The sequence below is a fragment of the Neovison vison genome, chromosome 1 (assembly GCF_020171115.1).
Source record: "Neovison vison isolate M4711 chromosome 1, ASM_NN_V1, whole genome shotgun sequence".
Taxonomy (NCBI): Eukaryota; Metazoa; Chordata; class Mammalia; order Carnivora; family Mustelidae; genus Neogale; species Neogale vison.
In genome coordinates this window covers 303,092,904-303,108,640 of record NC_058091.1, presented here as the reverse complement: position 1 = coordinate 303,108,640, position 15,737 = coordinate 303,092,904, and the positions used below count along the sequence as shown (strand labels likewise).

Below are 15,737 nucleotides of genomic sequence, written 5' to 3'. Positions count from 1 at the left end.
TCTTTAGGGTTAGGGCCTTAATGTGATCTTGAAAAATGTGATGACTTCTTAGAAATATTTTCTTCCTTTCCTGCTTCATTGATGACTACTTAAATTTTGCTTGTGGACAATAAGGAGACAAATCTTGGTCATCGTTGGTGGAGCAGGGTATGGTGGCAACTACTGAGTACTTCGGTTGCAAGTGACAAGGTCTTCAAAAAAGATATTGGAAATCAAGAGAAGTCTCTAGTCCCAGGAAAAACCAGCCTGAGTTTGGATTGGGAACACCTAGGGAGAATATCACTGGTGTGGATTCAGCTGGGCTGGCTGTAGTATACCAAACTATTGGTATAAAGAATTTACCTCAATACACATTATGCCCAAATCCATGGTGGAGGGCAAATACCAATGCAGGAGACCATAAGTCTGTTCTGGTGAGAACCTGATGGTGTGAGTTAGACACAATATAAACAAAAGACATGGATGCCTGAGGCTTGCAGAAAAGACCTGACATATGAGTGTGGCTAATTCTTCCTGGAAAACCTAGTCTTGTCCTGGTTGATGGAACCAGCGGAAAAGGGGAAATTTTCACTTTGCTTCTTGTCTAGTTTACCCTTCTTTCTAATAGGAGGGAAGCAAATTGGCACGCAGAAACATTTTTTCTTATAAAGGTTTAATGACATCTTAACTGATAGGCGTGCCCGTATTTTTCCTTTTCTGCCCTAGTCTGACAGAATAAAATAAAAATTTTATTTTTAAAAACATTACACCCCTCTCCACAGAAAAATAAAACCGTAAATAGCTTTCAGAGTGGTTGTATCACTGATTTCAGAGAGATTTTGTTAACAAATCCAACTTTTGTCCTTAGAGTAATAGTAAACCATTGCCTTATAAATTCAAACCCAGGCATTATTACATTCTTAGTAAGACAAGAGATAGACTAGTGGTTTAGTTTCCAGGTTTTTTTCACTTGTACCCAAGATAAAGAGGCAGAAGACCAAAACCAAAACCAAAACCATCCAAAACATTAGAGTGAAATAAGCTGCTTCATGGCATAAGCTCTTCCACGGGGTTGTGTTGCATAAAATATGACTTTAGGAATTAAATTCTGCAAATGCACGAGAATGGGCTATTTGCAAATGGCTCTCCTTTGTTCAGTAATCAAACATGAATCAAAGTGTTTAATTTCATTTTAGTGGCACTAAAGAGATTTTAAGCCTTTGTTTTCACCAATCTACACATCTGTTCCTATCCTGATGTTCATAGTACAGATTACTTCTCAAGGAGGTTCTTCAGAAAAGTAGAATTATCTGAATCATGAAAAACACGATGGCATTTAGGATTACATTTGAGTCGTGCTCTAAAATGTGTCTGGGTTCAACCTGTGGATCCAACTTATGTATGATCACTGTGGAACAGGATTTCTCAGTGAAATAAGTGAGTGGTCCCTGATGTGCTTCAAGAGGGGACCTTATGTTACCCGGCACTCTAGAGCATGTCGTTGGGTTGTTCAATGTTTTTTATTTTGATAAAATTTCCTTAAATATGAAAAGTCTGAGTGCAGTCAGTTCGGTTATAATATGACATACATGTTCCTGTAAGTCACCCTCCTATGCAAAAGTCACACGAAATAAGAGAGTTTGTGGGGAAAATGAGGTTTAGGTGTATAACCCTCAAAAGCTCCATCACTGACACATAAAAAGATAGAAACTGGATAAAACAGGCAGTATGATGTCATACATGATAAAGGGTTAGGAAATACACAAATACGTATATGAGGCATAAATACAATAAATATGGCACTTTAGTCTTAAGTTTGCTTATAGACTTGTTACAGCTTGTGTACCTGGGATGTGTGGAAGGACAGTTACTGCGAAGACACAGGAGGGTTGACGCCACGCGTGGATGGGCCGCCTCTGAAACGGCAGGTACACTGAGGCAGCTGGTGGTTGCTTGTGTGCGAGTTTTCTGTATTTCTACTCAGCTCTTTTCAGTTTAGATTTTCTGCTTTCACCTAGGGCTTCTTGCAGAGCAAAGGACAAGCAACTGAGAAATTCAAGATGCTTGTTTTGCTCAAATTTTCCCCTAACATATCAACTGTGGTGGAGCAAAAATTTGCATTTCAAAAGAAACATTAAAAAAAGGAATTGACTATCTTTTTCTAAGTCACTGCCCTTCAGTGACTCAAATCATTGCCACTGTTGTTGCCTTAACCTTTTCATGCGTTGATTTTGTAATAACTTCTTGGGCAAAATGTTTCTCTTTTAGAGTAATGTTTTATTAAAACAGAATTCTTTCTAAAGATTTTACTTATTTAATTGAGAGAGAAAGAGTGAGTGAGAGAGAGAGAGCATAAGAGGGAGGGTCAGAGGGAGAAGCAGACTCTCCAGTGAGAGGGAAAGCCTTTGCAGGACTCATTCCTGGGGCTCTGGGATCATGACCTGCGGTGAACGCAGATGCTTAAGACTGAGCCACCCAGGTGCCCTAATAAACAGAACTTAATGGCAAATCTGAGAAATAATTTTTGTCTTTCGGAAGAACATTAAAATGTATTTTTTTAGAGAAAGAATCTATACAGTGATCTTTTGGCCCCTATCCTTTAAGTTTTCAGAGTCTCCTTAAAGTGGGGCTCCTTTTGCTCTTTCCACACGGAAGATACCTAACATATGTTGGTTTGACTTAACTCAGAGAAAGTGGTGAATTCCAGCCAAGTAAGGTTGTTCGACCAGAGCTCTAACCATTAGTATTTTCAGAAAAAAAGCTGAAGGTGAGGTGATGGGTGTGCTAACTAGATGGGGAAATCCTTTCACAATACATAAATGTGTCAAATCACCACGACGTACACTTGAAATATTTTACAATTTTGTCAGTCATACCTCAGTCTAGCTGAAACTTAAAAACAAAAACTAAACAAAAACAAAATGAAAACACTGAGTTAGTTTTTTATATCCCTTTAAAAATGGTTGATTAAAAAACATTATTGAATTATTTCCATGACTTCCCATGAAGTGTGTGTATGTTCCCATGAGGAAGATGGTGCCTCAGAAATTAGGGAGGAAGGTAGAATTTGAGGAGGTAGAATTTGCAAAAAGATGTATGTGCTTGACTCTCTCTGTGTCTGGCCTGCAGTTTTCTTTTTCCTTCAGCAACAAAACCACCCCACTGAGGGGAGGAGCACTGAGGAGATGCCCACTCCCTCTGCAGTCTCCGCATACTCTTTGACCCCTTGGGAGCCCGGTGGATAATCAGTTTCTCATGTGATCTGAGAGGATTCAACTTTCAAATCCTTATTTATGGAGGTGTCTGTGACACTGATTGGATTACTCTCCTAGAAACGCATATAACACGAATGAATCGTTTCGGGCCTTGATACCAAACAAAGCTTAGATATTTCAGACCATTTTCTTTCCTTCCTTCTCTAATTCATTACTTCAGAAAAATTAGTAGAGAAACTAATAAAGTGATTTCTCTAAGAACAGTAAGAGATCTGCATTATTTCACTCTAGTAATTAAAATTCCAGGGGTGGGCATATAATGATTGGCCGGCTTCTTGATGGTTTTCTGCAAAGTTAGATAACAGAGACATGAGTAGGAAGTTTGGGGTGGTGGAGGGCATGAAGAGTAAGCTTGAGGAATGTATTTGTTGACTTAAATCACATGAATATAATTCTTCTTGATGGGGTTTTGGAATATAGGTGAGATTCAGTGGGGTGGAGTCGGGAGCCCATGACCAAGAAAGAATTCTTGAGATGTTTTTGGTCCAAAATGGTGGTTTATTAAGGCACAGGGACAGAACTCCCAGGCAGAAAGAGCTGCTGTCCCTGGGTTGTGAAGGGTGGCTGGTTATGTACTATGGGGTTGGGGAAGTAAAGACAAAGGGAAGTTTCAAAAGGATTTTCATATGCTAAAGAGGACCTAGAAGATGGAGGCCCTGCCATCCTCAAGTTAAGGTTGTTTTTCCTTCTAGTAAGGCATTAACCATAAGATAGGTGGGAACTTCCTAGAGGAAGCAATGGGCTGAAGATGATAAGGACATTTAACTGTATCTATATTCCCTTCTGGAAGCTAGGCAGTTGATAGAAATGTTCTGTTCTTGTCAATTGCTAAGAATTTTGTAGACTGAGGGAGACTCATGTCTTAGCAGGATTGTAATCTCTATAAATTAACTCTTTATTTTTCCCTTAGGGCAGCCAGGGGTGCCTGAGCATTGTCATATATACCCCATGGGGGAGGGGATTGTGGGGGGTGTGAGCTTCGGCCTGTCCTCGACTAGCCTTCTGCTCCCTCATCATTCTTGTGATCATTATTGCCAGTATGTTTTTATTTAACTTGAGACTCATCAACAAAAGAAGAAACCAGATCATGCATATAGTACAAAGTCTATTTTACTACTGGAAATACAAACTGAAAAAAATGACCTTATCTTTACTTTTAATGATTTCTTGGTTTGTAATGACAGAAGAAAGAAACATGATGCAATGCTGAAATCTCACATTCTCTAAAGAAACCCGTCAGTTGAAAAGTAAATCCATATGATATTAAGATGTAAAAATAAAAAAATACAATACTGTATTTCTACAGTATTAAGTTTTTACAGTAAATAAGATATTATTTACTTATCTATATGTAAAGTTAACAAGATTTAAAGCATTCAACTTATTCTTTTTCAAAGATTTATTTATTTATTTATTTATTTATGAGAGAGAAGGAGAGCAAGCAAGCTCATGAACATGAGTGGGGAGAGACACAGGGGGAGAGGGGGAGAGAGAATCCTCAAACAGACTCCCTACTGAGTGAGGCTTGATCACAGGACCCTGAGATCATGACCTGAACCAAAATCAAAAGCTGGCTGCTTAACTGACTGAGCCAGCAGGTGCCCCCTAAAATAGTCAACTTATAATCATACATTTGATTCCAAGAAATTTCATGGTCTTTTATCAAAAGGGCAAAAGGGCATAAAACATAAGTAGAATCCAGGATATAAGAACAGGTCTTGTTTTTGTATTAACTAGTATAATATCAAATAAAGGCAATGATATAAAATGTATTGCTTACATGCACCAGGAGTCTGAGGTGAGGTGCCAAGGAAATACTCTGAGTCATCCCAGCTGAACTTGGTAAAGCAATGGCCAGTATTCAGAGCTGGCATCGGAGGTTTACTACATGAACCTATGTTGGGGAGGTTTACTACTTAAACCTATATTCTTTTTGCTAAGCAGAAAGAAGCTGAACTCAGGAGCTGTGTGAAGGCAGCCAGTCTGCAGTGAAGGAGAATGAGGCTAATGAACACAGAGATACAGAAATCAGGAGCAGATATAACCCTGCACTGTACAAGCCCATGGAATTAACACCTGCACCCCCAGTTTCACTGTTTTATCTGTTCCATCAATTCCATGGATCAATACATTGCTGTTCTTGTTTAAGCTGTTTAAGTTCCCTCCAATGGCTACCATACCACTGTAAGTACCAATCTGTACACCCCACACTTAGGGCATTGTGTGGCTCTGTAGTCTGATATTCCCCCCAAACACTAAAATGTTCTCCTAGCACAACCCTGATTGATTCAGCTGATGCTTTTCCTGGTTAGATCTTGATAGAACGTAGAATCACTAAGTCATAGCAGATAGTGCTTACCTGAGTGGTAGAAAATAAAATTGCTATCTTAAGGACCAAACTGGATACTGACTAGCTCCTTGTGAGTCCGGGGAGAGACAAACTGCTTCCCAAGGCAGAACAGGGTGCCCTGAAACTCCTCATTGTTGGGGCTTTTTGCTGAATAAAGAGGGCACTGAGACTATGGCCAGTCTACTCAGGCAAGGTTGAGCAAAGGGAAGCTAAATTGCTCTGCTGGAAAAGAGATGAAGGGAGTATTAAAAGGGACAAAAGTCAGAGTAAGACCACGTGGTTTAACAGTCTGTCTGTCTGTAACATCTGTAACAGTCTGTCTGTCTACACAAATGTGCTGATGCCTAGACACCTTATTCCCACACTCAGGGTTCTTGGTTTCTGAGGGACAAATCTGTGGGTAACAGAAACTTTGTGTCATATTCAGGGTTGGGAAGTTAAAGTTCTTTCTGCTGGTTTTGACACTTTCATTATATTCATGGGTTAAGATTTTTGGGGGAAGCTTATTCATTTTGACTCAGGGTTTCTTGGACATGTAATCTCCACTTTACAGATTATCTCTCCTTTTGGGATCCATCTTCTTACTTCCTAAAATTCTATCTCTGCTCATATTTATTCATTGTATTTAATGAAGGCTCTTAAATTCAAATTAAAAGTCACACTCATTATTTAAATGTAATAGTTCTAGGTTGAGAGTTAGCAAAGTGAGGGTATGGGGACACATTTTAGCTTATGGGCTTTGAGTCCTATGGTCCCCTCAAGGAAATTTTTGACATATGGACTGAATATGGGAATTTTGTTGAATGTACATTAATTTTTTTTAAGTTACTTTGAGATTTAAGATCCTTGAGGGGATAGACCACATTATCTCTAAATTATAACAATAAACTACTATTATTTTAGAAATTATACATGAAATATATCCTAAAGACCACAGAGCAGACTACAAGAGTCTTGAGTACTGACAACAACTGAATCAAAGAAAGAATTAGAAGGATTTTTTTTTCTTTGTAGTTTTAAAGTGGAGTAACTGATTTGGGAATAAGAATATAGAGCAAATGATATCATACTGTTAATTAAGAAATAATCTGTAACATTCTATATTTCCATTTTCTTTCTTTACTGAAAAACAATTACTTTGAGTTGCAACCTATTAGTTTAGTTATTATTAGTAAACATTAGCTAATTTTGCTTCTATGGTATTACAGTATCAGGTTTGTAACTTTCATGATTTTAAGGAGCTTAAATTTCAAACTAAAGAAACATTGCATATTCCTGGGGTGTTTCCTTATGACAGTTAGTGATATTTACTTAATTTTGGCACATTAGATTAAGTTTTGGGCTGATGGCCAATATTTCTTTTCCTATGATGTGTTATTCCTAAAAATAAATCTATGCTTAATTTAATCCTTCGTTGCACTCTCGTCCTGTGAATAATGTCATTTTAATGAATTTTACATTTTTACATCCAAAAATCCTGAGCAACCTAGTACATTCCTATAAATTCCAAACTTTGGGAGTTTCAGTGCCAAAATTTTAAATCCATTTAATAATAGTAAAAAAAAAAATTTAGTGTAAATGTTTTTGTGACGGTTTCTGAAATTTATGAAGTTTACAAATAGTTTACAGTTAAAATCACTGTTGATTTTAGGACAAGTCAATGTCTCTCTCTCTCTCTCTTTTTTAGAGATTTTATTTATTTGAGAGAGCATGAGAGAGAGACAGAGTGAGCCTGTGCGTGCCAGCGAGCATGATAGTGGGGAGGGTCAGAGGGAGAAGCAGACTCCCCGTGGAGCAGGGAGCCCAATGCGGGACTTGATCCCAAGACTCCAGATTCATGAACCTGAGCCAAAGGCAGTTGCTTAACCAACTGAGCCACCCAGATTCCCTCTCTTTCTCTTTTTCTAATCAATAATTTTTCTGATTTTCTTGTTTCATTCTCAGGGGACAAACATGGAGCAAATATTTTTAGCAAGAGTTCTTAGAGATAGGCATTGTAAGGGGAGATCAACTTTAGTGCAAAGACACTTCCCAAGTGCAGGTTTCAGAGGAAGAAGAGGTCTCATTGCCATAATAAAGGAGGGGGAGTGTGTGGGAAGGGAAGGGGTACAGTGGTGCAGGGGCATAAGGGAGGGGCAGCAAATAGCTGGGAATGGAAAGCATACACTTAGGAAGAGAGACAGTTCCATGAGGATTTCTTTTTAGTGGCATCCAAGGGCTCCTGTGGAAGCAAACTTCCAACATTCCTACCCCAATTTTACCATAATTAAGGTGCAGCTGGATTTCTTACAAAAGCTGGTGAAGGAGCTGAAATGTGAGTTAGGGTACACAGAGGTCAAACAGAATTAAGCTTTGCAACAAGGGTAAATTTATATATAAATATATATATATTTATTAATTTATATATATATTATATATATCTTTTAGTGATACACACAAAAGTAAACATTTACAGTTAGATTTTATTTAATTAAAAAACCTGGTCTTAAGCGGTATATTGTCTGCATAGGTCCCATTAACAGAAATGCAGTCCAGTCCTAAAAATTAATGAAAAGAGATTGAATCGATATTAGCAATGCTGGAGGGGAGCTCATCTGCCGACTGTAGGAACACACCTTACAATCCTCTTCTCCACTCTTTCCTCTACCAATATCTTCCACAGCCTGTGGCCGCTTCCCCATATTCCTCACTCTCCAACCTCCAAATCTGTCTCCATTCCCATCTCAATCTCCACCCAAATATTTTCTAAGTCCAATAAATAGCAACAGATATTTGTTAAACATAAACGACCTCTGAAGCAGCTTGATGAATGATGAAGATATACTGGTGTATAAACCTGAAAAGCAGTCTTGTCCTCATGATCCTCTGCTATTCATTCTAGTGGGGGAAAGAGACAATAGAAAAGATGCATAAGTAAAATACATACAGTTATAAATAATAGATAGTAATAAATAATAAGAACCAAAACAGCAATAATGAGTCTATAATGTCTGTTGGAAGGAGTGGTGGCCAGTGGAGTTCTTGCTGAGAAGGGGACTGACAAGAAAAAAACAAGCCAGGCAAATAAATGAGGAGAAAGCATTCTGGGTTGAGGGAACACCAAGTACAAAAAATCTGTGCGTAGAGTAATTCTGGCATGTCCAAGAATGGGAAAGGAAGCCTCTGTGACTGACGGAAGGAGTAGAGAGGAAGGTTTGTAAGAAAAGGGCTCAGCACACAAAAAAAGGGGGGGTGGGGGTCAACGAATTCATGTGACTTTACATATAATAGACTTTTCTCTTTATTCTGCATGAGGTGGAGGTCATTGGGAATTTCTGAGTAAAGGAGTGACACTAACTTATGTTTTAACAGACTGTGAGTTGAGAAAAGAAGAACTTGAGTGAAGGGAGGCATAGGTAGACACAATTAACTCAATCAGAAGACTTCTACAATAATTCATGAAATCATGGTATTTTGGACCAGGTTGATGATAAGGGGTCATAGGAAGGGGCAGGATCTTGAACATATTTTGAAGGCAGCATCAGTGGGATTATTTTTGATGGACAATTTGGGAGTTGAGAGAGAGATAATGGAGTTGTTATTGTTTATGATAATGAGGACTGAGGATGAGTTGGTCTGGGGAGAAATAACAAGAACTCAGTTTGGGGTATAGTTAAGATTGAGATGCCTACTGTATACTCAGATGGATAGGTCATACAGGCAGCTGGATACATAGGTTTGAGCTTAGATTTTGAAGAGAAGTCTCAGCAGAGGATATGGATTTGGGAGAACAGAGGTGCTATTTCATCCTGTGGAACTGGGTGAAATCCCTAGGGGAGTGAATAAAGATAGCACAAGGAAGAGTTACAAAGACTAACCTTTGGACACTGCCATCTTTAGACATGGGATGAAGAAAAGGAATACAGAAGAGACAGGAAAGGAAAGCCAGAGATATAGGGAGAAAACAGGGGCAGGCACTGATCTGGAGGCCAAGGGACAAAAGCATTTCCAGAGTGAGGATATGATCAGATAGGTTAATGCTTCTGATAGGTCAGTTCTGATGAGAATGAAGAATGATCATTGGATTTAGTGATATGGAGATCAACAGTGGCCTTGAGAAGAGCAGTTTCAGTGGAGTAAGGGAGACAAATCAGGATTGAAGAGTGTTCAACAGAAAGGAAGAAATTAGAGAAAGTGAGTTATAGTGAGTTTTTTTTTTTTTTTTTGAGGCATTCTTCTTGCTAAAAAGGAAAAGAATGGGAAACAACAGTTGGGAAGGAAAGTGAGGGAGGTCAAAAGAGAGCTTTTATTTTATTTACCTACATTTCAGTTATCTATCTATTCACTCATTCATTCATCTATCATCCATCCATCCATCCATCCATTCGTTCATTCATATTTAATCTTGGGAGAAATGTTTATAGACCAACAGATTAATCCATTAAAGGGGAGCAGAAAATGATGATTCTGCAGAGGGAGAATGGCTACAACAATGAATGACCTTGCAGGAGCGTGAAAGGAGGGGCATCTAACACACACGAGCAAGGTTTGTCTTGGCTGGGAGCACAGGAATGACAAGTTCAGGAGTCTGGACCCTGCTTTAGCTCCTTCTACTTTTCATTTTTCTCCTTCTCTCTAATGGCTCCATAATCTAAATGTAAATTATCCCTTACAAGCTGGAAAACAAAGAATCTTACCCAAAAAGATCCAGTAGGAAAGAATAGTGAAGAGGCCATGGAAATCTATAAAAAGGGGTAGTCAAGCATAGAGCAGTAGCAGTGTTGGCATATATCACATTTAATATCTTTTTAAAATCTCTTAGAAATCATTTATATTTGCAAGCTGGAGTAATTAATGATTACATTTCAATAAAATAATTTTTTTCTCTGTCTGCTGTATGGGTAATGAGTTGAAAACTGAGAAAAATCTATATAATCACTAATTGTTTAGATAATGCAATGCCCATCAACAACTTCACTCTTTTTCCACGGCTGAACTGACTGACTGTTTTCTTCCACTGGAAGGACACAATATGGATTTGAAGGCTTGTACAGGACTCCAGAGAATCAGATACTATATCAAGGGACCTTATTGTTCTACATTAAACACTTCCTTTTGTTTAGAGTTTTCTCAGAAGGCCATTACTAAATGGAGGAGGGGGAGGAGAACTTTGAATTCTTTTGGAAAAGTTAAAGATAGATCAGGAAGCTGCTGAATGTGGAGATCCTTCAAATATGTCAACTCATCTGAAGAATAGTGAACAAACAAAGGCAGAATACTTTGATCACCATTATCAGCTAAACATTATGGATTGAGATAATTACCTGTCATCTGTGACAATGGATGAGGATTTGATCTGGAATATCTAACCACAAAATGAAGACAGCTTCACGGGTTAAGCTAATGAACTTATATTTAACTTAAGAGACTGTTATTTTAAAATTATATATTCATATACATAATTATGTACATGTTATTTTGTATAAAAATATATTATCTCAGAGATAGTATCTCTAGATATATCTAATGTATATTATTAGAGATAATATCTCTAGATATGATTACATATAAAATATGTGTATATAAATATATTTAATATATGTGTACAAACTATTTTAACAGTATATATTCATACATATATAATTATACAGATGTACATATTACATATATTATCTATAGAAATATCTCTAGACATAATATATATTATACTTTTAAGTTTTATGTGTGTATAAAATACATATTTAACACAAAATTTATGTAAAAATATTTCCTACACAATAACTTCATTTCTGGGACAGAATCCTTGTACTAGAGGCAATAGAGAAGATCCTTGCTCCCCTGAACTGGAAGAATGTTTCATGGTCTTCTACTTGCATACACCTCCATAAGGCTCTATTTCTGAGTTTGAAACCACAATTTTTTTTTAAAGATTCATTTATTTATTTGCCAGAGAAAAAGAGAGAGAGCATGAACAAGAAGAGCGGTAGGCAGAGGGAGAAGCAGGTTTCCTGCTGAGCAAGGAGCCTGCTGCTGGACTCAGTCCCAGGACCCCAGGATCATGACCTGAGCCAAAGGCAGATGCTTAACGACTAAGCCACCCAGGCATCCCAAGTGTTTTGTCTTTTTGATTGAAGGAGGTTTCCAAGTGGATAAACTCCAGGACTAGAAATGCCCGAATCCATCCCTGCCTTTGATTATTTTATGTGTGCTGTTCAGAATGCATAATGCTAGTGTAGTCTGATATAATATAAAACCCCAGACTCATTTCATAGTCTTTCCCTTGCCCCAGCTTGGTTCCAATTCAGATTTGAAAGTTTCAGGGTGTTTGGTGTGTGGGCGCAGTTACTTTAGGCTTCTCTTATTTGCTTCCCTCCCGCTCTGGTTAGCTTCTGCTCTTGACCTCTCTAGGACTGGCCTCAGGGGGACTAAGCACAAGTGGCTGGTGCAGTAGCGATGTGGAATGGGTGTCTGTTGGCATAGCGAATCATCCCAAACTTACCCCTTTACTCTTACACAGTGAGAGCTTTGGTGTATTTCTTGGCAATATTTTCTTCTGAAATTTCTCGGCGTCTCAACTGATGAAGACAGTGTCTTCTGTGGGCTGGCCACCTGTGACTCCTCCTCTGCCCCTAGGTTTGTTTTACTACCCACTCTCTGTTTTGGCCTCCCTCTGCCTTTTCAGATAGAACCCTTCAAGGGATGTCTTTTTAAGGGCATCCCGTGGCAAGGTCTATGTTTGGATTTTGAGAAACTTCTCTGGCCGTGGAAATGCAGATTGACCTAATACACTCCCTTCTCTTTTTCTGTAGGCCTTGAATTTCTCAAGTCACTTTCTTTTGGCTTGAGATTAAGGGGAAACATCACCTCTGCTTCCCCATGGGTGTGTGTGGGCCAACATAGCTCTGATAACTCGTTCTTAAGAGATCTTCTCAGTCCTTCAATCTTTTTAGACTGAGGTCAGCAACCAGCTCACACCAGCAGGACCAGTGTGGGACTGCTGTCGCCTCTCCTCCACTCCACTTAAAAAATCCTGAAGGAGTGCTTTAGCATCTGTCTTTGAAAGTAAGAGTACTTAAAGCTTATTGTTTTGTGCTTTACCTTAGCAAGATTAAGCTGAAGCAGAAAGAATGGCCTGTGATAATCTGTCACACTCCCAAATTGGAAAACACAGGAATATGGAGATGAAAGAACATTTTGGCATATGGCACCAGTGGTACAAAAATGGCAGGATACTCCCGTCATGTGAGAAGGTGGCCACCCAGTTCTGGAGGGCAGCGTGCTCAGAATAAAACCTTTCCATTTCTGACCTGGCCAATCAGGCACATCTTTATTTAAAGTGGTCTATAATTTCCTTTTCTAATCTAGATTTTGACTTCTAGGTATTACACTTAAAGACAGAAAGAGTAGCTGTAAGGAAACGTCAAGTCTGAGAAGCAATGGATACTTCTTCATGTTGTAAATGGGCCCACAAGAAAAAAATCTATCTTGGTTTCCCATGATTTAATAATCCAGTGATCTCCTTGGTCATGGGGACTGGAGTCCGCAGCATACTCTCCGGGCCTCTACAATGGGTTAGAAAAATTTACCATCCAAACACCCAGCAGGTTGACTTCTAGCCTGAACCGGTCCTCAAAAAGAAGTAAGATTTTATGGAGGTATTAATTTCTGTTCACGTCATAGCTGAAATGGAAATAGAGCTTATTAGTTTAAAAGACTGTACTGAGTTACTGGGATAAAATCATTAAAATGTTAAACACTTTTGATCCTTGGTTATCCGTATGATATTGGGGCGTTTGTGAATTATCTCAGATTTCACACACTCGCTCCTACCCTCTCCCCCTCTTCATCTAGGCCAACAAAGGACTCACACTTGTAGATACTGATGTGCACTCTTACATTGAACTCATGGGCAATAAAACCTACATTGAAAGTAATATAGAAATTTTTTACTGCGGCCTCCTTCGTAGTCACTTCCGGTGTATCAGATAAGCCAGGAAGACTTCTCGCGATAGGCATGCTAAGCTTTCAGCAGGTGGGAATGGAAGAGTGAGGAACACTCTCGCGAGATCTGAAGATACCACAGCCCCAGCAACCACCGGGAGCAGAGGAGGACCGGAAGTCCTTCATCTTGAGATCAGGCCCTGTGCTGATAGGGCGCTGACTTTCACAGTGGGAAACCGTGGGAAACCGTTTTTTCCGGGAAACAGGAAGCCGCCCCCCTGGCTGGAGGTCCTGCTTCCTTGACCGCTCCTGCTCTTCCAGGAGTTTATCTGTCATTTGTGCTTGCCTTTGCTCCCTTTCAGTGTTGTATCCGTAGAGTATAAAAGAATTCTTGTAGTGTCTCCCCCACTACCTCCGCTGAACCGGTTGGATATCTCATTCCCCGAGCTGGGGTTCCTGCCGCACACCCCTATGTAGCTGGGAGGTGGGGCCTGGGGATGTCTGGACTCTGGACTCCTGGGACATTGAAGGAAGGGCGGAGAGGGCACAGAATCCGCCTTCTGCATCTGCTACCAGACGCGGCCTCCCCCTCTGCCATGCACCCCGCGGCCTTCCTGCTTTGCACGCTTATGGCCACTTTGCTATGGGGAGCGGTCCCCATCCAGGGGCTCGTTCGAGCGATTTCTGACCACAATAGCAGCATGGACTTTGCAGACCTTCCAGCTCTCTTTGGATCTGCCTTGAGGCACGAGGGACTTCAGGGGTTCCTTGTGGAGGCTCAGCCGGCCAACGCCTGCAGCCCCGTTGCCTCGCCACCCCCAGCTGCGGTCAACGGGTCAGTCTTTATTGCACTTCTTCGGAGATTCGACTGCAACTTTGACCTCAAGGTCCTAAACGTTCAGAAGGCTGGGTATGGTGCAGCTGTGGTACACAATGTAAATTCCAACGAACTTCTGAATATGGTGTGGAACAGTGAGGAAATCCAGCAGCAGATCTGGATCCCGTCTGTGTTTATTGGGGAAAGGAGTTCCAAGTACCTGCGTGCTCTCTTCGTCTACGAGAAGGGAGCTCAAGTGCTCCTGGTCCCAGACAATAACTTCCTCTTGGGCTTTTGCCTCATCCCTTTCACAGGGTTAATGGGACTGCTGATTTTGGCCATGGGAGCAGGGCTGATAGTTCGTTTTATCCAGCACCAGAAACAGCTCCAGCAGAATCGGCTGACCAAAGAGCAACTGAAGCAGGTTCCTATACATGACTATCAGAAAGGAGACCACTACGACGTCTGTGCCATCTGCCTGGACGAATATGAGGATGGAGACAAGCTGAGGGTACTTCCCTGTGCTCATGCTTATCACAGCCGCTGTGTGGACCCCTGGCTCACTCAGACCCGGAAGACCTGCCCCATCTGCAAGCAGCCTGTTCATAGGGGTCCTGGAGAAGGGGAGCAGGAGGAAGCAACTCAGGGGCAAGAGGGTGATGAAGAAGGGGAGCCAAGGGACCACCCTGCCACAGAACGGACCCCCCTTCTGGGCTCCAGCCTCACTCTTCCCACATCCTTTGGCTCCCTAGCCCCAGCCCCCCTTGTTTTTCCTGGGTCTTCAATAGCTCCATCACCATCTCCATCCTCTTCGTCCTCTTCTGCTGTGGTCCTGATCTGATACCCTTCTCCAGCTCCCCTCTCCTCTTGAGACCTCATTGCACAGTCCCTCTTCCTCCTTTCTGTCTTCCCCTTTGAGGGATAGGGGACATTTCCACCCCAGGTTTCTTTCTCCCTTACCCAACCCTATCCTTTGGAGGAGGATTGGTGTAGAAAGGGATGGGGTCCTCACTTACTGGGTTAATAAAATTGTATTTTCTGGAATTAAAAAGAAAGTATTCAGAAAGCTGTCAAAAACAATTTGAAAGAATGTACTTTTATAGTTTGTGTCAAGGATAAAAAAATGAGGACATTATTTTAAATCACTCAGAGTGTCTTAAATTTACTTTGGGATATTAACATTTCATATTTGGCCTCAGTGCAATTTCTCCTATCTGTGAAAATTTCAGTGAATTTCTTTCAACCATTTTTGAGAGGGGTGAATATAAATTGAGTAATCTACACTTATCTAAATGTTTGTCATCTCTTAATGCTTAAAGAGTGCGAAACTTTTGAAATGTCTGTGTGGTCATGACAAAAAAATAACTAAGTTGTAGGTCACCTGTTCTCTGCTCTT

General features: G+C 40.3%; 1 protein-coding gene across 1 annotated transcript; it reads left to right on the top strand.

Moving 5' to 3' along the window:
- Positions 1–14,120: 14,120 nt before the first annotated feature.
- On the top strand, positions 14,121–15,182 carry LOC122902365 (E3 ubiquitin-protein ligase RNF167-like). Its single transcript, XM_044241710.1, has one exon. It carries the CDS (start codon positions 14,121–14,123, stop codon positions 15,180–15,182), a length of 1,062 nt encoding a protein of 353 aa, XP_044097645.1.
- Positions 15,183–15,737: the final 555 nt, after the last annotated feature.

Coding starts and splice junctions, on each gene's coding strand:
- LOC122902365 (XM_044241710.1), top strand. CDS start 14,121: ATGCACCCCGCGGCCTTCCTGCTTTGCACGCTTATGGCCACTTTGCTA.